Here is a 24,598-nt window from a genome sequence, read left to right as displayed (position 1 = left end):
ACTGATGGAAAGTTTAATGCATGAGTGCATGACCAACTGTTGGCATGACCAATTTGTCTACCTCATGCCTCAAGAAATGGTAACCAAATGCATTTCTTTTTATGCACATGGTGAATGGTTTCCTTCGTGTTAATTGTTCTGAGTCTCGTGAAAAATAAAAGGAAAAATCAATACGGGATAATTTGCACCCATTGCTTTGGTTGCCACCTGTTTTGAAAGGTTCCGTTGAGTGGCCAATGTTAGGCAAAATCAATGGAAGACCCATCTAGGTTGAGTATGCAACTATATCACCATATGGCATTGTGTTGTTGAGCGACGGTTTAATTACTTCTGTACTACGCGCAACGGGTCCGGTGTCATGTCATCGGCATTCAACCAAAAAATTGTTTTCACAACAAGCTCTCGACATTGATTATCTAATTCTTTGCATCTGGGATTTACAGTTCACTTGCCTCATAACAAAAAGAAAGGGTCACTGAGTAATAGACTTGAACAACACATATACCTTTTACCTGATCAACTATCCACGAAAGAATTATTTTTATATAACTGAATTTTGTGTTGTATTTTCTACTTTGTAGTGATGACAGAGGGAAAACAATACTAGGATTAGAGATCCTAAGCTACTAACTGATCTTATAAAATATCAATCTGTGTACATTTGTCTCAGTGTTGCTGAATTTTGCTTAACTTGGCATCCGGAAACTGGTTCGTCCCTTCTTATATTAGGCCAGCTATTTTCAACTCAACTCTGAATGAAGCTTCAGAGGCAGGAACACAAGCACAAACTACTGTCCAGATTGACGAGGAGCCAGGTTCTGATGAAGACGACGATCTTCCACCACTTGAAGCAAACACCAACAGGAATAGACCATATGAACTAATTTATCAACGAAATAACTAATTGAATTTTTTGTCCAGTGCAAGATATTAGTTGTGTAACAAATTGTTAAATTCTCACATGTCAGATAGTGGTGCATTTCATGGCTTGATCTGTCTCTTTTTACTCTAGGCCAGCGGCAGACGCGCCGCCTGCCTCCCCTGGCTTGCTCCTGGCCATCTAGCGTCTGACATGTGTTCTGCCTGATGGTTTTTCTCCTTTTTTGCATATGCCATCTGTTCTGCCCATCTGTTAATTGCCGCCACTGTTTTCAGGAAGGTTTAGAGATTGAGGCTGAGTTTGGGCAGACCTCATCATTGTTAGTTTGTTTGGTATGGAGTAAGGTAGCCCAGGGGAAAAATTGTGAACCTGGCAGATGATGGTATGGAGTAACCTGTTGTTCCATGCAATAGGACAATCTGAGATGGTAGAGATGTAGTTTCAGCACTTATTTTTTGGGCGACAATTTTAGGGGAGTAATGTGGCAGTGATTTCTCTCCCTTTATTATGATGAAGTTGTGGCTTGTATCAATGTTGTATCTGCAATTTGAAATATGTATATATGCCATGTCCGATTAGCAACACAAGACATTGGGATCTCCAAATTTCACGGCATTGATTCAGGTGTGTGCACTTCTTTTCTTGTTACGTGCTTGTTTTATACCTTCTTTTTGAATTGATGATTTTTCATAGGATATAATTCTCTGGCCAGTAGACTGGCCTACTAACTTCATTTATGGACAAAAATCAAGGGTGTACATCATCCTTATGGCTTATCTGGAAATGGCTTGCCATGTTTCTCAATTCTCTCCTAGCTGCTACAACCACTGCTTGTACCCTTCACGCTTTCCTCAAGGTACGAATCTGCTTCAGGTCCTCCTATTTATGTGCCATTGGTTAATTAGAGTTCTTATGTTCTTTTAGATGGCTGGTTCTGCTTTCCTGTTTATGAATTATGGGCGCCTCATGTTTTACGGGCGCCTCATGTTCTAGTGTATATATATGCACGACATCATTGTGAGACTGAAACGGACTGGTGAAACTGAAACACACTAGTGAAACGCATGCTGAAACTGAAACACACTAGTGAAACGCAGTAGTGAAACTGCAAATCACTTTCCTTGCATGGCTGCTATAACTGAAACGCACTGACTAAAATGGACTAGTGACGGTGCACTGAAGAAACGCACTACTGAACTGAAAACTTGAACAAACGCACTAGTAAAATGAAGAAAATTTTGCATTAGTGAACTGAAGAAACACACTAAACAACTGTTGTAGAACAAGTTACTCAACCAATTCAAACCTCACTTGCAGTCCGCATCACTGATTGAAAAACTGCACACATGTTACTTTTTCATGATCACTATGAACGCAGAAACTACTGAACTGAAACTTGCACTCTATAGAAACGCACTGGTCGTCATTTCAAATTGCTATAACTGAAACTTGCATTTAGATATAGAACTGGATAAAATTTTAGATACAGAATAGATAAAATTTCAGATACTGCTATAACTGAAGATTGCTATAACTGAAACTTGAAACTGAAACATGCACTTTACTAAACCCCAGCTTGCTGCAGAACAGGTCACATAAATTAACCATACACATATGAAACCAACGCCCTGGGGCCACGAAGGGGCTGCGCACACCAGCGCCGCCGACCCCATGGTCGCCGGAGATGTTGAAGAATGAGCGGTGTTCACCGGTGGGTGAAGATCCCTGGTCGAATGGACGGTGTGCACCCAGCAGCAGAATCTCCCTCTGCGATGGACAGCGTGCGGCCTGCGAGCTTGTCGAGTCACTAGCACTGGAGCGAGCAGCGTCCGAGCTCATGGCGTCGGACCTCACCATGCGGATGGAGTAGATGGGCAGGGAAGACAGGGAGAGGAAGAGAAGAGGCGCGAGCACAGATTGAAGACGAGTTGTGAATAGAAGAGAACAGACCTGGAGCAGATGACTTAAGCACGGATCCAAGACGGGGAACAACGGATCTGGAGGAGACGGCTGCAATCTCTCCAACGCAGAGACGAAGATGTTTCTTCTTGTCGAACATCGAGCCAGAGACGTTCCTCAGCCAACAGTACACTCTTGGCAAATTTCACACTTAGACCCTGTTAGTTTTGTGTCAATCCATTGGGATTGCGGGGGATTAAATCCCCTACAAGTCAAAATCCTCTCCAATCGCTATGGTTTTGGGATCAAACGAATATGGCCTTAGCCGATACAACACATCAGATACATACCCAACGTGATTGGTTGGCTTCTCTACATACCCAACGTGATTGGTTGGCTTCTCTACTCATGCACTTGAACCAACGGAGTCTCAAAGCATTGTCCGTTTGGTTTACGTATCTCTATAGTTGTCCAAACGGGCGGTCCGACCCGGCCCGGCACGGGCCCGTTAGGCTTGACGGATAATCGGGTCATGCCTGATCAGCCCGCGTGCCGCGGCCCAGGCACGACCGACCTGGTAGCTAAATCAGGAAAAATAGCAAAAAATTGTGTGTAAGTGAGGTTTTGAACCTACAACCCCCTCTACAAGACTGAAAACGCTACATAAAGGAGACTAACTAGTAGAACTCTGGTGCATTTGTTGTAATTAGCAAATATAAAAATCTATATATATATACTATGTTTTATAAAATAAAAAATATATAAAATCCATTTAATATTTGTATTCCTCGTATTTTTGTTAACAAAACTAAATCACTCATGATAAATATATAAAGATTTGTTTATACAATTTTCACTAATACACATTCGGTGCAACCGACCAAACTAAATCTATATTTAATCTGCACGAGTTTATATACACAACCAAACAAAAGTGTTTGTACGAACTCATCTTGGTTCTACTAATACACTTATACGGACCTGGCTCGACTTCTACGGTAACCAATCACACATAGACCATGATTTTAGTTGTCCCTTGGGTTCTGCCACTGAGTCTTACAATTGTGCCATACAGGGCCAATTGTCACGGTCATTGCCAACTTCAGCTTCGAAGTCGAAGCACCGGTATCAGTCATGCTCTATGTACAACGAGAATCCAATCATTAGACATGAATTTAATTTACCATTGATTTCTCGATGGGGCAATCAATTTGATAAACCTCACAGACTTCGAGCGAGATCTCATGTCCCGAGCGTGCATGATAGAGCTGCCACATCATGTACAACAAGAATCTTGAGCGTAATCACTATAGTGGCTAGATTGTTTCGCATGTACATCTATCATGTTGCATGGCTCGCCTTTTATGTACTAGGTCGTGCGATCCTTTGGGTTTTCGGATAGAAGGAGAGGAGGTAAATACTTTATCCTTTTCATGTAAACTAGCAATCTTTAATTTCAGCCTTTGCCTTCGTCAATCGTCTTCCTCTTGTGATAATACATGCGTAAATTAAAGCTAAAATAGTGAACGCTATTGGTATTCTAGAATTCATTATTAAGTAGAGCCTGCCCTTGTGTATGGTATATCGTTCTACTTCTACGGGGGGCTGTCAGAAATCATCCATTTGTGTTGTACTCTTCTGTCATGTGTATATACAGTGCTGTATACTTGTATGATGTATATACAGTGTTATCTGTCTATTGTACACATTTGACCATCCACTCAATTCCTGGGTGGTTTTTTAACCATCCTCGTCACTTGAACCAAAAAAAAGTTATGTATTCTAGCTAAAACCCCGGGAGTCTCCCTGCTGATTGTAGAAGGTTCCTCCACAGGGTCCTTGAAGTTAGCCTTGTCGCTCAACTCTTCAAATGCATCAACAAGATTCTGGAGCCGGGCAACAAACTCAATGAGGAGCGATGCGAACGTGGCCAGCGACAAGGCGCTTGCGCTCTCATAAATTCTTGATTCCTCAATTTCAAATGGAAGGCTTGGGTGGAAAGATTGCCGAGCAGGCCACGATGACTGCGCCTTATATAAACCGCCCGCCGTTGATCCCGAATCGTATCTGCCGAGAAACGGGTTTGAAGAATCGTATCTGCTGAGGTACAGGTTTGAAGCGAAGCTGGTCGACGTGTGCACTGAATCGGCAGCGGCGTTCTCGGGCGATTCATCCTTGTCAGGAGCACTGGCACCATCGTGAGTCCTTTCTGTATTGACGAGAAGGTAAGACTTCTCATCGATCTTCTTCTGCAGCTCTTCAGCTGCCAAGTGCACTTCTGAAAGAATGTTTGGAGAGCTCAGCTTCGTCATCGTCTTGACTCTCTGCCCAAGTTCGCGAAGCACTTCAGCACCTTCTTGGCCCACTCTGTGAAGCTCCGCACAGAAAACCTTTCTGCTCTCCGGTGGTGCCTAAAATTTGCAAAAGGTAAAGTTAGCAAGGAAATCCGTGTGGTCAGTGAGTGGATCATCTATTGCTGGATGAGATGCGCCAACCTGGATCTCTGAAAGTATGCACCCATGCAATGCCATGACTGAGAATGAGCAATGCCTCAACGCACCACCAACTTTGGTGTAGTTCTTCCACGGATATTTCACCATCTTGTAAGGTCCATGCGGTGGCTCCCATATAGCAAATCCTAGCTGCGAGCACAGGACACCACGCTTTGCTTAAAAAAAGCAATAAAACAATCGTAGATGATGCGTGCATTTCGAGAGATAACTGACCAAGGTTTCCTCCTGTGCTGATGCTTCAACAGCTGCCCTGTACCCGCTGTAGACAGGATCATCGTCAGATGCTTCGTACGTGAGTATCTTGGATGGAACCCTCTCATATTCCATGCAGGCCAGATATCCATCAACACATCCTGCAATGGAGAGTATGATTGGATTTGATGTATATAGGAGAACAAACTATGGAGCCAGCAGAAACACAAACCCTTCTAGTCATTCGCTTCTAAGATCATCGTACCTTCTAAAGATTTTGCAACACCAGAAAAATTCCTGGCCACCAACAGGTGAAGGTCCTCTCCTGCCCAGATTGGGTGTATGCATATGTTGATGCCGAGACTGACAGCGGCACCAAGAGCGATCAGCACAAATCTGCTTATAGCCGTAGCCGTGAATTCTCCCGTGTTGTACCCAGAGACCGTGACGTAGCAGAAAGTCAGCAAGAACACGCGAAATCCATACTCGTATGGTTTCATCTTGGGGTGCAGCTTCGTCAAGGTGGCACAGAACGCTGGTAATCAGAGAATATTTTTATATACGTCCAAATATCATAATATCATTATACACTTAGTGATCTCAGCAATTTCCAGTACTCACCAACTACAAAAGTGCTTATGATGAGGACCAACATGTCATATTTTCCCATTTGTGCCGCTAGCTCAGCGACCAATAGAGCAAGGCCCCCTGCAATAAGAGTACCCAATCCCCTGTTGAACCCTTTGCTCAAAGTTGCACCTGTTTAACATTAAAAAACCGAGTTAGAGATTGAATATGTAAAAATAAACAAGTAAAACATGTTTTCATTTATGTGAGGTTGTTCAGACTCATGGAATATGGTAATGACTAATGAGTATGTCCTAGTAGCATATAACTCTATCAAACATAGCTGCAAAGGTTAGCAAACATTGTGACCTGACCATATATCTTCCTAGAGGGATTTTTTAAAATGATCTTCATAGAGGGAATTTGACATGGTTCAGTCATGCACCGAGATTTCGAATCGACGGCGACGGCGACGACTAACGGTTTCGGGAAAGAGAGAGGAAACGTCGGCGATCGCGAAGCAAGGGTGCAGCAACGTACCGATGCTGAACTCGAACACGACGACGACGGTGAGTATGGCCCATACAGAATGGCTGGCGATATCGCTGGGCTCGCGGAGGAAGACGAGCAGCGTGATGAGCGCGAGCGCCACGGCAACCTTCGCCGCGAACACGGGCTTCCGCGGGTCCTTGCGCGCGAACTCCCACATCTCGACGACCAGCGAGCGCACCGCCCTGGCCGCCCGCCGCAGGCGCCCCACGACGCCCCTCGCGGAACCGTCACCCACCCCCCACGCCGCTTGCTCCCCGGCGCCACCGTCACCGTCGGCGACGCTCCAGTCGAGCCCTAGCAGCGGCTCCTGCGCCCCGCGCTGATCCGGCGTCGATCGCAGAGTCCCCAGATGTGGCGGCAGCGGCGGCAGGCCCGCCGGCAGCGCCCCCATTGCCTCGACAAGAGATCGCGCGGCCGCGGCGCAGGGCGGGGCGTGCCTTATTTTCTCTCCGGCCCCGCTACAACGTACGCGGCGGGCGCGGTTAGGTCCGCAGTCCGCTACGATACAGGATGCGCGCGCATCGATCGGAGGAGAGTTGGGGTGCTCGGGAGCTCCTGTTTTATCGGAGTTTGGTTTCGTCTCAGGTGGTTCAGGGTCCGGATTCGTTTCCGAATGGTACACAGCAGCGAGCAGCCGAGCACCAGCGATGGCGAGGCGCGGCCTAAACCGAGTCTTGCGCCCCTCCACACGGGACGACGTGACACAGAGGCTGCTGTCTTTGTGCTCTGAGCTCTGAATTTACTGAACTCTGATGAAACCAAGCCGTGGCCGTGGCCGTGGCCGTGGTCGTCCGTCGTCGACTCGCCGTGTGACTCACGAGGCCACGACGGCATCGCGCACGGAACTCGGGATCACATAATACGGCCCGTAGAATTTTCTTGGCCCGCGGAAACCATTGAATTGATGGCCCAGAACGCACGAGCCTGCTAAACCTCCTGCCCTAGTCTCCTCTCTGTCTCACAGCACAGCCCCTGCTTTCCCCCCACCGTCCCACGGCCGCCACGCCGCCACGCTTCTTCTTCCCTTTCCCGTCCAACCTCCAACCCTGCCGGCTGCCGCGGCGGCGGATTAACACAATACCTTGGCGAGAGACGTAATAGTTTCTGAACTCACCGCGCTACGCCCGATGTCGGAGACGGCGGCGCCGATCGGCCTGTCATGGGCTCCCAAGCTTCCTTCCTTTGCAACGACCAGCGGCGGCAGCAAGATCGACCACGCGCCGGATCCGAGCACCGCGCAGGGCTCGCTCTGGAAGCGCACGAGCGAGCTCGTGGACGGGCTGTTCGTGCCCCCGAGGGACCCTAGGCAGCTGAATAAGCTGGCTAGGAAGAACGTCAAGGACACCGCCGGCAAGGGCTGGTCAGTTTTTTTTTTCCGGAATTTACCCTTGTTTTCATGATTGATTGCGACCGCATGGTAGGCCTCATGTGCGCTTTGCTGCTGCATTTCTCAGGTTCGACATGCCCGCGCCGACCATCACTCCCGAGTTGAAGAAGGATCTCGAGATTTTGCAGGTGTGGTGTTACTCCTATTCAGTTACCTTACTAGCTGTAGGATGCCATAATAGCCTGTAAAACGGATTAACGGACAATATGCTGTCAAGAAATTCGGGACCAACGTATGATAAAGCAAGCAAAACATACCTGTGCAGCTGCCCTTGGATCAGTGTGTAGGAGACTAGTAGGGCGAACATGGAGAGCAGTTTACTGCAACCATCTGACAGTGTAACCATCTGATCGAAGCTCTTTTACTTTTGCAAGAAAGAACTGGAATTGTTTTACTTGAGATTCAAGCAGTGTTAGATGTGCCTATCTCAACTCAATTGGTATTCTGTGTTTAGTGATCCTGGTTTATCCTTTGGGATGCTTATGTGATAGTATGGTTGCCATCTGTTTTTGCAGCTGAGGCATGTAATTGACCCAAAAAGGCACTTCAAGCGGGCAGGAAAGTCCAAGGCCCTTCCCAAGTACTTCCAAGTAAGTAGAGTAATCACCATAATGCAGATTTATTCAGCATTTTTTATCAATCCTTATATGTGGAAATCTTTATCTAGCTCTTCTGTAGCTGACGTACTGAATATTTCAATGTTGGCTTTAGGTTGGTACGGTTGTTGAGCCTGCATCTGAGTTCTACTCAAGTAGGCTGAAAAATAGGGAACGCAAGGCAACATTGGTGGACGAGCTGCTATCAGATCAATCTCTTAAGAGCTACAGGTATGCTCTATTGCTCATCATACTTTTGCATGTACATGAATGGACAGTGACCTGTTTTTCAGTGCAAGATTTTCTGTATCAGTTGCATGTGATGCGACCTGTCAGATCCCTAGCAACTCATTAAATGTAGTTATATAGCATTATATGGAAAAAAATGTATGTGGGGATAGTCGCAACCAGAGAAACCCATTCTAGATGTACACATCACATTAGAGCCCTGCAAGTATTATGTTGACTGGACTCGAAGATGAGGCTCCGGCACACAGAAATTCAGAATGGCATCCTAGTTTCAAGAATCGATTTCCTTGTTCCATTTAGAGTCCAGAGCATGGTACCTTAGCCGTTTCCCCCATCTTTGATAATTCAAATAACCCCAAACTGAGAACAGAATAAAACTGATATTGTGCCGGACCTTTTCCACAGCCAGTGCTTTCTTCTTTTCTTCTTCTGAAATTGAATGTGGCATTGATCTCCAACAAAATGCAGGATGCGCAAGGTACGGGAAATTCAGGAGATCCGTACACCAGGAGGCAACCAAAAGTGGAAGAACAAGGGCAAGAAAACACTGAAGAGGGCGAAGGATAGGAGAAAATGAGACTGGTGCGCCCAGCTTTGTGCTCCAGTTGTGAGGGAACCAAGGAACGCCTTCAAGTCGCTCTAGTGCTTTTCTCTCAACTTTGCAGTATAGATTCTGGTTCCAGTGTAGTGTTGTGGACTTCATGATGAATTGATTTGTATTTCTATAAATTTTATAATATTGCTGTAACAGCGGAATTCAGAAATATGAGTTGGTAGACTCTTTCAAGTTAGCTAGCTTCATATATGGGAGAAGCACTGTCTCAGCTCATTTTTCTTGCTGTGCTGTGTCTGCTTATGATCATATCTACAGTTTCATCTTTCTTTTGCTTTTGAGAGCCCATCTGGGACAGAGATGTTGCATGAGAATGTTTTCAATCGGAATTTTTATTACCAAATGTTTTCATTTTCAGCGGTGTACTGATGATTCTAGATCCCCAATTATCACACTGTAAGGGTATCACATTGGGTCGTGAATTGAGTTGACTGTCCACCCATCGGAATGGAAAGTACAGCACTACTACTGTCTTCTATAAAAAAAACATACAGTTTTAACATACTCCCTCCCTCCATATGATTTAGTCATTTTGGTTGTCCTAGGTCAAATTATTTAAACTTTAATTAACAATATATATATATATAATTACATTATTTTAAATTAAAAGAATTACATATTATGGTAGCTCATGATGAATCTAGTAATTGTTGTAAAATCTTATAAACAATCTGGTATAATGGATCAAAATTGATAATGATTGATTTAAGATAAATCCAAAACAACTAATTTGTGGACGGAGAGTACTGCCGAGTCAATTCATGTTAATATGGCTATTTATATTATATATAAATATTAATACTATTTTCTACACCTTTAATAACTAATTTGAAGTCAGTAATAATTCGTATAAGGATAGAGATATAATTAAATCTTTTCGGCACTGAGCTGATACATACCAAACATCTTTTACGGTTCACTCGTCGAGTCGGTCACCGCCTCAGACACTACGGTGCCTGCGGCGCATTCAAAAGGTAAAAAAAAAATGTCAAACGTGACCATACATCATAGATGAAGATGACCCACGTGACCAGCTGTAGTAAAAAGAAAAATGTCAAACGCTATGATGCTGCCACGCTAGCCTCGGTCCACTAGACCACTATTGTGCAAATCAGCCAGCCGTCCTGGCCGGCCTGCCACCGCCACCCATGAGCCGAGACACCGCACATGTCTTGCTCTAACTACAGTGCCAGCACTTAGCGGCAACTCCACAGTCCAAATCATCGCCCCCAACAAATTCACGTCGAATGAGATCAAAATGCATTTCACTTACTACATACACTTATTTCTTTTTTTACTTTATGTAGTAGCTACTCTACTTACCCACAAGGCTGGAGCTGACATTTTAGATCTTAGAGACCTGGCACGGACTCAAATATCGGAGCCTCTTCTATACAAGTATAATTTCTTTTACTTAATATGCACACAATTTTAGCTGATATTTTAGAGACCTGGAGGACTTAAATCTATATAAGTATAATTTCTTTCACTTAATATGCACGGTATAAATTAACATAAAATTTAAAATGTTTATAATTATTTGTACAACATTTTAAAAGTTTCTTGTAAGATGTCTTGATGCAAAAGTCATCAATAAGGGTGTAAATATTAATCTCAAACAATATTTTTTCAATACATAAAGTTGTTAAATCATTAAGTCGTTCTTGAGACATTGTAGACCTTAAATACTTCTTCAATAATTTTAATTTTAAAAAGTTTCTTTCAGAGTACGGTGGATAAGATCCAATGAGTAATAAGTATATTAGAATAAAACTGTTTCTTTTTTATATAAAAAAAATAGAAGACATTGATGTTTTTTTGGTAAACTATACTTCAGTCTTTTATCTTTTTTAGATTATTTAGCGGGTTAAAATTAAGATAATAAATATATAAGAAAGATATAGGAAGGAGCCCGTCGGATTAGGGGCCTAGGGCCCTAGGCCCTAGGGGTTGCCGTGGTGGTCGTGTACCCAAATCTGGCCCTGCTTCCAAATCTCTATTTTCATTCAGGAGTCATAATTACTACAGTTTAACTCTTAATTCGCCTTTAACCACCAAACTAGGTGTGAATAACTTGTCCTTTCTTTTGAAACAAGGGCACTTCAAATTTCTTAGTTCCTGTGGGTAAATCTAAAAAATTAGGATGTATATATACGAAGGTAAATCTCAAAGTTTAGGATGTATATATACGAAATATACTAAACCATTTAATATATTGTACATATCAAAATGAAATGACTGAAGCTTCACTCGACGGAAATGACTGAAATTTACTCCGTCATTTTACAGTAATAACTAAAGATCAATTAGTCATTTCACAATAATAATTGAAGATCGCTCAATCATTTTACTATAATGGTTGAAGATAGTTCAATAATCGTTAGGTAAAGTTTCACTTATACACGCATACTATAATAATATATAAAATTATGATATTTTTATTTTTTTTAACATGGTAAAATTTAGTTTTAATGTAGTAAGATTTAGAGTATCCTAAAACTTTAATTTTTAATATAATGAAATTTGGAAAAGTTTAGTTTTAAGATTTAGAAATCTTCAATATTTAGAAAACTAACTTTTAATATAGCAAGATTAACTTTTAATGTAGTAAGATTTAGAAAACTTTAGTTTTTTACTATAGTAAGATTCAAGTATGAACAAGTATTTATGAACACACTCAAAACGAAAAACAGTTGATAAAATAATAAATACACACTTTGTTTATTAAAGATAGGCCTATACGCAAGGTGATTTATTAAAAATAGAAGTAGACCCAAGAAGAACAAGAAAAATACACGCTATATTTATATATGTCACCGCCAGTAAAGAGTCCAATGACCATTATCACCAAGCTCTTCTACCAAAATTCCAGCTTTTCTGTTGCACTTGTCAATGAGGAGATTGTACTCCCCTCGACTGCTCTCTCTATCGCTCCTCTCCTTACAGTTACAGCTACAGAAGTGCTCCTCGACTAGTTATTGCCATTGTAGCGCACGCTATAACTACTGCGGAATCGCAGCCCGTTCTGCTCGTACGGCGCCGCGTCCCCATGGTTCACGGCCTTGATCTCCACGGGACGGCGGCTGGTGTCCCCTTCCTGCACGGCTCCGAAGACGATCTCCTTCGTTGCATCGCAGCTCGGCTCGTAGTAGGTCTGCGGCCCGGCCGAGTACTGCCTGTGGTGTTGCACGTACTGTTGGTGACGCACCTGCTGCGGCTGCTGCTGCTGAGGTGCTGCCTCTCCGGTCCAGCCATGTAACTGAGGCCGGCCGTGCCGGATGTGGTGGATCTTCTCCGGCTCCTTGGACATGAAGGCGTAGTTTTTGCGAGGGGTGGGCGCCCTTGTGTCCAGCGGCGGTGGGGTCTCGTCCCGCGGGATGGCATAGCTTTCTTGTGCTGGCCAGGAGGTTGGCCTACCCAGCTGATGATGATGAACGTTCACTCGCTTCTTTCTGGAGAATGCGGCGCCAATGATCTCTGCAATTGATGATTTTGCTCCACCCACAAGCTTGCCAATTGACGTGAAGAGCCCTTCTTCCTCCTCTTGTTTCACAGGTTCGTCGTCATTTGGAATTAGCAGGGGGTGAACATAAGGCTTCAGTGGCTTCTGGTATGGAGGTGGAATGCTGGTTAATTTTGCTTTTACTGGGCTCTCGTGGTCCTGTTCCTGCATAAAATTTGCATTCAGAACAATATACTGCAAGGAGAATACAAGTAGGATGGAGAGTATCGACCAGTACTGAATTTTGAACTGGAGTACTGGACAATCCGAATAAGGATAAACTAAAACTGAACAACTGTGCGGTTCCTTCTGTGTGTGTGTGTTTTTTTTTTGGGGGGGGGGGGGGGGGGGGGGGTGGGGGGGGATAACAGCAAACAAGAAGATAAGTTGTTTTAGTACTCTACCCTCACTCGGAATTAAGCAGAACAATATTAATGTAGACATCATTTTTTGGCACATGGTAGCAATTCTTGTCTGGCTGGATGCATTTGGGGGTGGGGAGGACCCAGACCGAGGCCAATGGATGATGGACACCAATACCAGGAGACAAGAGACTGATGACAACAAAATTCATGTGCTGGCCTGCTGGGTTACAGCAGGCTCGCGGACCACTGTAGTCCTAGCCATATTTGCTAACCTTACCAATCTGCAAGGGAAGTTACATGTTTTTTTCCTTAAAAAAATAAAGTGCTAGGCACTTCATACTTACATCTCCATTTGAATACATCCCTAAAACTCGGCGTTGGAGCAGTGCAAGCATGTAGCCAAAGAAAGCGGCAGCGAGAAGCAGTGCGACTCCTGCAGGCATAGAACCTTAATATGATCAGACATATCATAGAGTTTAAACAACATGTTTAAGCTGTAAGCTTTAACCATAGGCTTTTCTTTTTCATTCCAGCAATGATTGCTGGAAAGAAAGGGCAGACCCAATACCAGAGGCTCCCACGTGAGTGGGGTCTAGGAAAGGGATAAACTGACACAAGCCTTCCCCCACAAATGCGGAGAGGTTGCTTCGAACCCGCAACTTGGTGACTCAGTAAGACAGTCTCACCACTATGCCAGGCCTGCTACGATAGGAAAGGAGCAGTGTATAATATACCTAGAGGAAAACCAGCTTCATACTGGTACACACAGTCATCAAAGTGGAGCTGAATCTCTCTAATTGCTTGGTTTCCTCTGTCAATCACCAGAAGGGAGCAGCTACTGCCAATGTAACGGACTTCAAAATCAGTAGAAAATTTTGCCTCATCACTTGGTCCGTCAACATGCCCTCCTCTGCCTGATTTCCCCCCAGCAATAGTTGTAACCCCTAAGAATCATAACACAATATGTCAGGCAGACAAGAGCTCGTTCTTTACTAGAGATTAGATAAGGAGAAAGTATGCATAATGATTGCAGAAACATCCAAAATCCAAGCATAGTTAGGATCATGCGTCTAGCTAATTTGAACTTGAAGAATACAATAAAATTTATCCATGCAGAAATAGTATTGGAGCAAAAAGACACAAGCCTAAACAAGTCAACAATATATATGTATATATCAGTATTCAAGGTACACATTAGGCTAGAAAATAAGAAAATATCAGTTAACAAATTTCCTATGTGATTTTAGAACATAGTCTCTACGAATCGCTAAGTATGCATTCAAAACTGCAGTTTTGTTATTCACTGATGTCTTTCGAATGCCAAAGCGACTCTGTTCTGAAAAAACTTTCAGCAAAATAGCAAATCGTTTGATTTCTCTTCCATTCTGTAAAATGGAATGACAGGTTTGTCTATGGGAGAAGAAAAATGAGCCTTAGGCAATTAGCACTCAAATAAATATTTCATCTGGCCATCACAATGCAGTTCGGAGACTATACTCTAAACATATTTACTGAAAGCTGACCACAAAATGTCCATTGCCTAACAGGCATCATCTTTCGCAATGCAGTTTTGGATCCAGGTGCTGAATACATGACGGACAAGACCAGCAAACACAAAAAGGCAAACATAGGATACTCAAAGAACAGACAAAACCATGTGCATCTACCCTACCACAGGACATTTTAGCTTACCTGTATCACTGATCTTTCTAATGGCCATGTTCATGGCATCAGCCACATAGATGTTACCCCTGTCGTCCACTGTAAATCCCTTTGGATGGTTCATCCTCGCCTCTCGCAGCTTCCCATCAACATGACCAGGAAATCCTTCTGGAGAACCAGCAACAAGCTTTGGCCTGCTATCTGCATTGTTCAACACAGTTTCAGTAGATGAGATAAATCTTGTGCGACTCAAAAGCATCTGCTGGTGAATGAAACATGGACAGGTATAAAAAAATGATAGGAAAGATGTAGATCGCCGGTAATCAGTACAACTGCTTGGATCAAATGTCTATATCACAGACACAGAGGGGGTCAGCATGTAATGACGCACATCTTAGATTCTTAGTGGTAAACAGTTATAGCATCACCTTGACAAAATTGGATACCATTGCATAAGCATCAAAGTAGCACAGATTGGATTGACACCTTTTTTTAGGCCACATTTCTACAAGTGAACACACCGCATGAAAATGGAAGTAGCCAATTTGCATAGCTGAAAGCAACTGAAAAGCATTACGTAGACTGTGCAGGCTGCAAGCTAACAAAGACATCGCCATCAAAAGAATGGTCATGCCGGAATTGATGACACCAACCAATCCACAGCTTCGGCAGCACCAACTTCACCAAACACATAGCAGCATATAATTAGCGGGGCGCCGGGGGGCCCTCGGGACTAACAGCAAAACATGCCGGATTCAAGGGGGGCTAGGAGGAGGAGGAGGTCAGCCAGAGCGCACTCACATCGGGACAGCGGCAGCGCCATCCTGTAGATGTTGCTGTTCATGGAGTCCATTACGAGTAGCTCGCCACCCTGGGTGACCTCCACGGAGTAGGGCTCGATCCCCAGCTTGCTGCCGTCGAAGACCGTCTCCACGGTGTAGCCGCCCTCGTACTTCACCATCGACTTGCCCCCGCTCGCTGCTACAACACCAGAAGCAAACACGTGACGTCTCAGGAAAAAGAAAACGAATCGGAAGAACCGGGGAAGGAACAAGGCGGCAGGCAGACACAGATTTCAGCAATCACCTATCTTGGTGGTGGATTTGAGCGACCACAGCCGCTTCACCACCGCCGAAGCCGCATTGGAGAGGAACCCGCTCACCACCCCTGCGATGGCAACGAAACACACCCGTCAAATCAAACACAAGAAAACATCCCCGGGCGAGACTCGAGAGGCGAGCGCAACCAGAGGAACCCGAGCCTCGGCCGCTCACTCACTTGCGGGGTACGAGGACGCGGAAGCCGGAGCCAAGGAGCAAAGGAGGAGCGCGGCCACCAGCAGCACCCCCACCGGGACGCCCCTCGCGTTGCCTCCCTTGGTCGCCATTGGCAGCAGCAGCAGCAGGACAGCCGACAGGTGAGGGAAGCTTGATGCGGCGGAAGATTTAGAAGACACGGAAGGCGGCCATCTGGGCAAGGGGAGGGAGGGAGGCAGGGAAGCAGACAACGCTCAGATCGAGGACGGATGATGGGAGGAGAAACCACCAGGAATGCGAGCTTCTCTTGCGCTCCGGGAGGGGAGAAGGGGGATTGAACAAGTTGGGGGAAAGAGAAGCGGGGCTGTGTTCACTGCGGGCTGCGGCCGCAACTTGCTTTCGGCGATTTCGTGGGGTTTTGAGGGGAAGAGGAGAGAGGTCCGCGTGACGGTGGTCGGGGTGGCGATGACTGATGAGAGAGAGTGCCGTGCAGGGGAGTGGAGCGGGTCACGTGCGGAGGGTGATGCAGATGTTCACTCGTCATCACGGTTTCCATTAGCACGGCCCGACATCGCTAGTGTACTAGCGTATGCGTAGAGGTGCTTGCTAATAAACTAACACAAGTATAATAATGTAGGAGTAATGTAGATAGACAGTAAGAGATGACACGTTAGATTTACAATGATATCGTCGAATAAATAGAGAAAAAACAGATTGCTCACAAATAACCAATTAAGAGTAAACTGGTCAGATGCTATAAGACAACTCGGAAGATGAAGGAGAAGTCCATGAGAGAGCTATTGTATGAATAGATTTTTAGTTGGCCATATATATAATATGGTAATAATATAAAATCTGCTATATGACTATATATAAATAATATGGTAAGATTCATTAAAAAATTCTGAAAGTAACTTAAGATTCAAGCAGATTTGTTAGGGGTAGTTTCAACCCAGGAGCTATAGTAGCTTCAGTCTATAGTCATTAATTAAGATATCAACCAAATAAAATAATGATATAATATTAAAACTAAGGAAGAGAATGGGAAAATATTTTTATACAATAAATTATATCCACACATGAATTAGGATAAAAACAAATATGATAGGTAGTACAAAGTAGGAGAGAGAAAAGACGTGATCTGACAAAACTTATTTTAAACTTTTGACTGAAATATAGCTTCCACGTATATTGTGCCTGTTTGTTTTGGCTTTTGGCAGCTTCTGGCCACCAAAAGCTGCTGCGGATTGCCAAACGCTCGGCTTTTCAGCCAGCTTCTATAAAATTCATTGCGGCAAAAACCATCCAAAATCAACATAAACACATAATCGGTTGAGTCGTTGTAATAGTAGGAATCCGTCACTTTCTAGATCCTGAGTCCTATGGATAACTTTATCTTTCTCCACACGTAATCGTAATGATACTTAGATTCTCCTCACAACCAGATTCTCACCACAGCCAGATTTTCAGAAAAGCTGGTCAGAAAAAAGCTGAACCAAACAGGCCCAATTATATGATTCAGTATTATACAAACTATCTCATAGTTGTGATTAACTTAATACAAAGTATGTTTTAATAAAGCATAATCACACATGTGGGATATTTATGTTAGCTTAAGATTAAAATAAACTAAAATATGAAGCGGCACCGATTTTCATGGTTTCACGGTTTTCATTGTCGTCGTGCTTCTCCATATTTAGTGTTAGTTTAGAAACTCCATTTTCTCAATTGATTCCTATTTTTCTAAGAAAAAATATGGAAAAATAAAAATTCTTTAAAAAAATGTGGTTCCTAAACTATCCCTTAAATGATATAAAATGTTTTATGACATATGGAAACGTGTCATACAATGTGAGTTTTAATTCAAATATTAATTTTATTCTTATTAGATATTGAGATGTTTATTTCATCGAGCAAATAAATAATATCCCGGTCTCAACATCGTGAGATGCTTGTAACCATAAATTATTAGAAAGTTTTGTAATGGGAATATTTTGAGATGCTTGTAATAAAGAACACTCCGCTGTCCACATAGCATTCACACCATCAGCCAAACAAAACGACTGAGATAAGACAAAATAAATTTATCATAAACTTAATCTATTGCTAAACATTCATACGTATCTGACGGAGAATGAGAATATTTTGAGATTTAGTTGGAACCACCAGTGGATATTATATTCACTAAAATTTCTACTTATATAGCTTCTCTTAATTTGTCCACAATAAAACACACAATTTTTTTCATGTGGGGCACGCTGAGCATAGATTCGAGAAGGCGATATCCTGGAGCATCTTGGGCTTAGGCTGCCTACATCGGTTGTGTCTTAATTCCCTCTCTCCTTAATAGGGGACACAGTTTCCTATCACGTGTATCAGTTACTTCTCGAGATGTCCCTAGCCGATGGGACTACTCTCTCTTGATGTGGAGGGCCGCTATCTTTATTTCGACCGCGCGCGAAGCAGTTGGTCGAAACATCGAGAAAAAATCATCGCGTCGGAGCAACATCGTGTGTGCAACAACAGGACGAAGCATAGTTAGCAACTAAAACAATGGTCTAGCAACTAAAACAATTACCTCCTTCTCCAAATTCTTTTGACTCTTCTTGAGAGGTTCCCTAGCACTTAGACAAACATAGTTAACAACTAAAACAATTGCTTAAATAGTAGAATCATACCTTTTTCACCTCTTTGTAAAAAGATTTGTAATATGTCTAAACTCAAGCCCAAAAAATGTTTTTCTATACAAAATATGTTAGAGCCCAAACATAAGCACTAGAAACATTGTAAAGGACCTACATAGCATATTTAGAAGTGCAAACCTCACACTTATACCATTTTACACATAGTTGCATATTTAGGTCTAGGTTTGAGCTCTTTTGGACTTGATATCTTCAATTTACTTTCTTCTACAGCTGTGCTTATGCTCATACAAGTTCCTTTCTCTTGATTGCTCTATCAAGATATTATTTAGACTTAGATCAATGTCACAAGTGAGAATTCGAGACTTGGAAGAGATAAAAATTACAAGAAAATAAATGACACAGGAGGCATGATAATTTTTATCTTGTGGTTCGGTCAAGAGTAATATGCTTGCCTACTCCACGTTGTGGCGTCTCAATGGACGAGAGTTGCAGTCAACCCCTCAAGTGATCTGAAGATCAAACTTGAGTTACACGGTTCTTCCTTATCTTACTATGCCCCTGTTTGTTTCGGCTTCTGACAGTTTCTGGCCACCAAAAGCTGCTACGGACTGCCAAACGCTCAGCTTTTCAGCCAGCTTCTATAAAATTCGTTGGGGCAAAAACCATCCAAAATCAACATAAACACATAATCGGTTAAGTCGTTGTAATAGTAGGAATTCGTCACTTTCTAGATCCTGAGTCCTATGAACAACTTTATCTTCCTTCACACGTAATCGTAATGATACTTAGATTCTCCCCACAGCCAGATTCTCCCTACAGCCAGATTTTTAGAAAAGCTGGTCAGAAAAAAGCTGAACCAAACAGGCCCTATATCTCGTTTGTGAGGAATCTCCACATGTTGGAGTCTCTCACGTCTTACACAAGATGATCACAATAAAACCCGGAGTAAGAGGTGAGCAAGAACACGCACACAAGAGCACAACGTGGCAACAACACGCCAAATACCAAGAGACCGCAAGAACACAAAGACAGAGTGACAGCTCAGAAATGCGCTCAAATCTCTCTCAAACACTAGAACGACATGGTCGCGGAGTCTTGGAGTTGTAGAGTGCTCTTAGAATGCTTGGTGTTCTGGTAGAGGCGCCTAGGAGCCTCTTTTATAGCTCCAAGGGGACACAGAGTCGTTGCCTTCTCCACAAGGAAGATGAAAAACTTTCATGTCTGTGAGCTCACCGGACAGTCCGGTACGCCACTAGAATCTCGGCTAGCAACGGTCGATCGCGATCTAATTGGCTTGTTTCCTTTTCTGGTGTGGTACCGAACAGAACATATGCCACTGTAGCTAGTCGTTGGCGGCTGGCGCCTGCCCGCGGAGAGAGTTGTTGGAGTTAATGTCTGGTGCACCGGATAGTGCACTATTTATTGCCCGTGAATTTTATAAATAAAAGAAAAATCCCGAGAGTAGCGTCTTCGGTCGTACGCTTCACCGGATAGTCCGGTACACACCAAACAGTCTGGTGGGTCCCGAACTTGCCCAAGTTTGGCTCTTTTGAGCTAAACTTCTCCAACTTCTTTTGACTCTTTTTGACAGGTTCCCTAGCACTTAGACAATCATAGTTAGCGACTAAAACAATTAACTGAGTGGTAGAACCATACATTTTCTCCTATTTGTTAAAAGATTTACAATATATCGAAACTTAAGCCCAAAAATGTGCTTTTCACTACAAGATGTGTTAGAGGCCAAACACAAGTACTAGAAACATTGTAAAGGACATATGCAACATATTTAAAAGTGAAAAACACACACTTATACCATTTTACAAAATGTGTTAAGAGTTGCATAGTTGGATCCATGTTTGAGCTCTTTTGGATTTGATATCTTCAATTTACTTTCTTCTACATCTATACTTATGCTCATACAAAAAGTGTTAGTACATATATAGTGATGTGTTAGACAGTTAATCAACAAAAACAAGTTAGAAATAGCCTATGGTCATATTTCCCTTTCACCGCCGCAAAATGCATGCTCTCCTTCGTCATCGTGCATTCTAGCGAGATATCGCGATCGCGCAAACGGCTGATGCTCTCAGGGCATAAATCTCCTCGATATTCGTGTGCGAGCAATGATGAAGGGATGTGCGACCGTTTTCACGATCTGATGGAAACAATATAGCTTTTGTGCGGCGTCTCGTCGTCCTTAAACGACCAGAAACTGCATCCACATGCATAGTGCCACTGAAGGCAATCTAAAGCTATCTTCAGCCGTCGTCGCAAATGAACGTGTATGTTTATATTGCGCGCTCGCAAATAACTATTTATTTTTCTGAAGGAGAACATGGAAAATATGCGCTTAGCCTCCCTATATCTCGAATTAATGGTTTCTGCGTGGATATATTTGTGCGTCCGTATAAGGCCATTTAGAGTGGTGTTTAATATAGAGGTTCTTGAGGTGTCTGAAGAGGTATTTATAAAAAAAAATCATGGAGTCGTCTCTCCGTGAAGAAAAACACTTCTCTCTCGTAACTCAAGTAGCAAAAGACGTCTCATTTCTCATTGTACGAATGCGTCATCTGTTCTATTGATCTAATTTTGTATAAACACATTTATTTCTGCATTTATTAATAGACTATATTTATAGACACATTTCGTTATATAATAAAGTTTTTTAGTTATCTATTGTGTTTGGAGAACCGTTTTGATGTTTCTGGACTTTACATCACTTTGTTTTGCTGAAAGCGTCCTCTCTGTTGGCGCCCTCGTATTGCGTAGACGGGCACTTCGTGTGCATGCGCATGCAACGGGATATGCGGATAGCCCAAAGGATTCCGAAGAACTGTGGAGGGTCTCCCGTGTCCACACAAGTTCCATACCAGTTTCCAACGCCACATAGTAGCACCTAGCATTGCCGGCAAGTAGCGCGGAAAAAGGAGCCGGGGAAAATCTTGGACGTTTCGTGCGTGCTTCGCTGCCCATGTTTTGGCCACCGGCGCGCACGCCTCAAGGCGCCCACAACGGAGAAAACACCCCGTGTCGTGTCGGTACTAGCGTATGATTCGTACTACTACTAAAGTGTACTCGCTCGCCGAAAGTTGCAGATGTACCGCGGTCCCAGTCCGCGGGAGCTGCACTCACTCAAACAGCACACAGCACAGGTCACAAGCACAAGGATCCGTACGAGGTTCAGTAGTACTGTAGTAGTACCTCGCTCTGGCTGTCCATGCAGCAGCCCATGCTAGCACGAGCCATGCGTTATCTCTGCTTTTACGTGACACTTGAGCGTCCTTTCAGGCTTTTTTTCCCCTTTGGGACGCAACGCAGCACGCACGGGGCCATCCGGCTCCGGCCAGGGCCAGGGCGCCTGCTCTTGCTCTGCTCCTTGCTCGAGTCTCGAGTTTCATGTGGGTGTAATATAGTAAACTATGTACTTTATGTGTTGTAATATTTAGATTTTATATTGTTCAAATATATGGACTAGATTTGGGTGGCACGGCCCAGAAAAGGTGCAACTTGATTTATGGTTAGACTGGTCTACTGTTTCTACTCTTTAAAATAATACGATATTGTCCCGAAATACGATGGGCTAGAGGATGTCTCCAGCAACGTCCTCTATATTCATCCTCTATATCTGTCATTTACATTCTCCTCTAAAAGATTTCATCCTCTATATCTCATTTCTCTCCAACAACGTCCTCTAAATCACGTCCTCTATACTCAAATACCCATATTAAAGACATTTTTAAATTTTATTTTTTTACGCACGTATTTATCATACTCTCAAATGTATTGAACATATTTTAGTTTTGCTAAACCGGTTATTTAAAGTAGTCAAATGGATAGAGGACCGTTTAGAGAAACTCTATATATAGAGAATCCAGCAGTGACCTCTAAATTTAGAGGACCGTTTAGAGGACGTTGCTGGAGAGCGTAGAGGACAGTTTGATCCTCTATATTTAGAGTAGAGAACCCTTTAGAGGACCTCGTTGAAGCCAGCCTACCGCACGCTCCCAATTCTCAGCACTATTCACGGGTGCGAGACATGTGACGGTCGGCCCCGGCCGGGGGGCGAGCCTGGAAAGGTTCCAGCACTGTCTGTGCTGCGCAAAGGGTCAAAAGGGCACTGATTCCTCGCTCTACGCTGCTAAACCTTTGTTTCTGGAAGAGTGCAGCTAAACCTCTCTCCCATTCTCATTTTCATATTTTATTTTAGAAATAAAATCGAAAACGAACCATCGGAAATGTGAACCAAAGCGAACTGAAGAAATCGATAATGGATCAAAATCGAACGTAAGAAACGAAAACATCGAAACAGAGAGTATCAAAATAAAGTAGTATGCGAAAATCGGACCGGAAAACCGTTTTCACCCCTGCTTGTACGCATCCCAAGAACCAGCTAAGTAGAAGTAGGGTCGTCCGGCAATCTCAGCTATGCAAGCCCATATGGCTTCCTGTTACTGTCGTTTCAGGTTTTCGGCAGACAGGAATGGACTCGGGGGCGGCAGCAGATGTACGAAAGAGGACTGGCGTGACAGGGCAGCTCGTGATCCTGTGTTTCCCGCTCTTCCGTTCCGCTGTCTCTACCGGCTCTCCTGCCTCATCTCAAACTTCACATTACATTACAGACAGTGATATATACTGTGCAATTTGCACGGTCACATGTACTATCTACTGGACAGTGGACACAGCCTCACTCTACTCTTCATGTTACACTCGTATATGTCCCAAGTCCCGACCGACAGACCCTAGCGTTTTCCTGGAGCACTGGTACAGACAGAAGTTGCACTACAGGCGATGGCTAAACTAACAATCACCAGCCTTTTCGATTCTCGCTCTTCGATTCGATGAAGAAAAGAGCTGAAGAGCGCATGTGCACGAGGGGAACAACTTGCTGAATCCGGGCCCCGAAATGAACAGAAGGCTATATTGCACATAGTATGCACTACCTATGGAAGATAAAGTGAGGAGCGGAGATGATTGGGGCCTCGTTCGCGGCCAGTTTGTTGTGGACCGGCTCATTTCGCTCTCATCATAGTATGATTTTCTTTTGCTCGAACTAAACTGGTTAGATTATCTCCCGGCCTCGTTACAAATGGTATTCATGGCGGTTCATTTTTTAGTTAAAAAAAGATCCGATCAATATATCTGATAATGTTTTATACTACAAAAAATACCTTTAAGAGCTAGTTTGAAAACTTAAATTTCTTCCAGAATTTCGAAGAATTGAGTGGAAAATTAGTTTATTTTCCCACTCAATAAGTTTCCAAACCAGCCCTGAGTTTCTAAAAATTAGGGGGGAAAACTTCACACATAGGTTGAGACATGACATGACGCACCAAAATATATTATCTAAAGCTTATGAAAGCATTTCTAAAAGTCTTAAAAAAAATTCGATTTAACTCAAGAAAATGGAAAGGTAAACACTAAAATCTTAAAGCATTCTAACTGATGTGTAAACATATATCGGTTTTGAGACCTGGAGAGTGAGATGTCCGGCTACGAATTCGAGAAAAAATGTCACCGTGACAATTCAAGAAGGTACAAGAGAGACATTTTTTCCTTTGTGGTTTGTCTTCCAGACGTTCTTAGGCCCGAAAGAAGCTGTGCTTTACGGCCCAGTCTATAATACAGGCGGCCCAACGACATCAGCCCCTACTAGAATGTTTAGCTGCTACCTATACAGTCCTCAATTATAGACAAGTGACAGAACTACAGAGGCCGCTGCT

The 24,598-nt window shown here is 43.4% G+C and overlaps 3 protein-coding genes and 1 long non-coding RNA gene across 7 annotated transcripts; 1 reads left to right on the top strand and 3 right to left on the bottom strand.

Annotated features, from left to right (window-relative positions):
* Nucleotides 1-2,284: 2,284 nt before the first annotated feature.
* Nucleotides 2,285-3,169, bottom strand: LOC103627687 (uncharacterized). Its single transcript, XR_553782.4, has 2 exons — nt 2,831-3,169; nt 2,285-2,668 (listed from the first exon to the last, which is right to left on the bottom strand). It is a non-coding gene; the product is annotated as an uncharacterized lncRNA (long non-coding RNA).
* A 1,150-nt stretch (nt 3,170-4,319) lies between these two features.
* On the bottom strand, nt 4,320-7,323 carry LOC103627688 (aluminum-activated malate transporter 9). The gene is made up of 6 exons (XM_008647981.3): nt 6,592-7,323; nt 6,106-6,243; nt 5,750-6,019; nt 5,506-5,645; nt 5,275-5,421; nt 4,320-5,190 (listed from the first exon to the last, which is right to left on the bottom strand). Exons 1-6 carry the CDS (start codon nt 6,992-6,994, stop codon nt 4,501-4,503), a joined length of 1,788 nt encoding a protein of 595 aa, XP_008646203.2. The 5' UTR covers nt 6,995-7,323; the 3' UTR covers nt 4,320-4,500.
* Nucleotides 7,324-7,532: 209 nt separating this feature from the next.
* Nucleotides 7,533-9,636, top strand: LOC100276488 (Fcf2 pre-rRNA processing protein). The gene is made up of 5 exons (NM_001150262.1): nt 7,533-7,963; nt 8,058-8,118; nt 8,506-8,580; nt 8,702-8,817; nt 9,304-9,636. The coding sequence occupies exons 1-5, from the start codon at nt 7,731-7,733 to the stop codon at nt 9,410-9,412; spliced, it is 594 nt and encodes a 197-aa protein (NP_001143734.1). The 5' UTR covers nt 7,533-7,730; the 3' UTR covers nt 9,413-9,636.
* Nucleotides 9,637-12,224: 2,588 nt separating this feature from the next.
* Nucleotides 12,225-16,751, bottom strand: LOC100381837 (NHL domain-containing protein). Of its 4 annotated transcripts, none has more exons than XM_008645738.4 (7): nt 16,256-16,751; nt 16,064-16,144; nt 15,779-15,958; nt 15,008-15,178; nt 14,050-14,259; nt 13,660-13,748; nt 12,225-13,115 (listed from the first exon to the last, which is right to left on the bottom strand). In XM_008645738.4, exons 1-7 carry the CDS (start codon nt 16,362-16,364, stop codon nt 12,420-12,422), a joined length of 1,536 nt encoding a protein of 511 aa, XP_008643960.1. In that variant the 5' UTR covers nt 16,365-16,751; the 3' UTR covers nt 12,225-12,419. The 4 variants fall into 4 exon arrangements, with proteins under 4 accessions (XP_008643960.1, XP_008643961.1, XP_035814610.1 ...); XM_008645739.4 differs by having other exon boundaries at nt 12,225-13,109; nt 16,256-16,724; XM_035958717.1 differs by having other exon boundaries at nt 12,225-13,109; nt 15,779-15,955; nt 16,256-16,719.
* Between the last annotated feature and the right edge of the window lie 7,847 nt (nt 16,752-24,598).

This window comes from Zea mays, chromosome 5 (assembly GCF_902167145.1).
Source record: "Zea mays cultivar B73 chromosome 5, Zm-B73-REFERENCE-NAM-5.0, whole genome shotgun sequence".
Classification (NCBI taxonomy): Eukaryota; Viridiplantae; Streptophyta; class Magnoliopsida; order Poales; family Poaceae; genus Zea; species Zea mays.
Note: the sequence above shows the minus strand (reverse complement) of the source record. Positions and strands in the feature narration are given on the sequence as shown.

What these genes read in the sequence shown, in the direction of transcription:
- LOC103627688 (XM_008647981.3), bottom strand. Translation starts at nt 6,994, where the DNA reads ATGGGGGCGCTGCCGGCGGGCCTGCCGCCGCTGCCGCCACATCTGGGG. An exon ending in CATAAGCACTTTTGTAGTTG is followed by an intron (nt 6,020 to 6,105) that starts GTGAGTACTGGA and finishes TCTGATTACCAG; the next exon opens with CGTTCTGTGCCACCTTGACG. An exon ending in TGTTGCAAAATCTTTAGAAG is followed by an intron (nt 5,646 to 5,749) that starts GTACGATGATCT and finishes TCTCCATTGCAG; the next exon opens with GATGTGTTGATGGATATCTG.
- LOC100276488 (NM_001150262.1), top strand. Translation starts at nt 7,731, where the DNA reads ATGTCGGAGACGGCGGCGCCGATCGGCCTGTCATGGGCTCCCAAGCTT. An exon ending in AGGATCTCGAGATTTTGCAG is followed by an intron (nt 8,119 to 8,505) that starts GTGTGGTGTTAC and finishes CTGTTTTTGCAG; the next exon opens with CTGAGGCATGTAATTGACCC. An exon ending in CAATCTCTTAAGAGCTACAG is followed by an intron (nt 8,818 to 9,303) that starts GTATGCTCTATT and finishes AACAAAATGCAG; the next exon opens with GATGCGCAAGGTACGGGAAA.
- LOC100381837 (XM_008645738.4), bottom strand. Translation starts at nt 16,364, where the DNA reads ATGGCGACCAAGGGAGGCAACGCGAGGGGCGTCCCGGTGGGGGTGCTG. An exon ending in CAAATCCACCACCAAGATAG is followed by an intron (nt 15,959 to 16,063) that starts GTGATTGCTGAA and finishes CTGGTGTTGTAG; the next exon opens with CAGCGAGCGGGGGCAAGTCG. An exon ending in TGAAGCTGGTTTTCCTCTAG is followed by an intron (nt 13,749 to 14,049) that starts GTATATTATACA and finishes CTATGCCTGCAG; the next exon opens with GAGTCGCACTGCTTCTCGCT.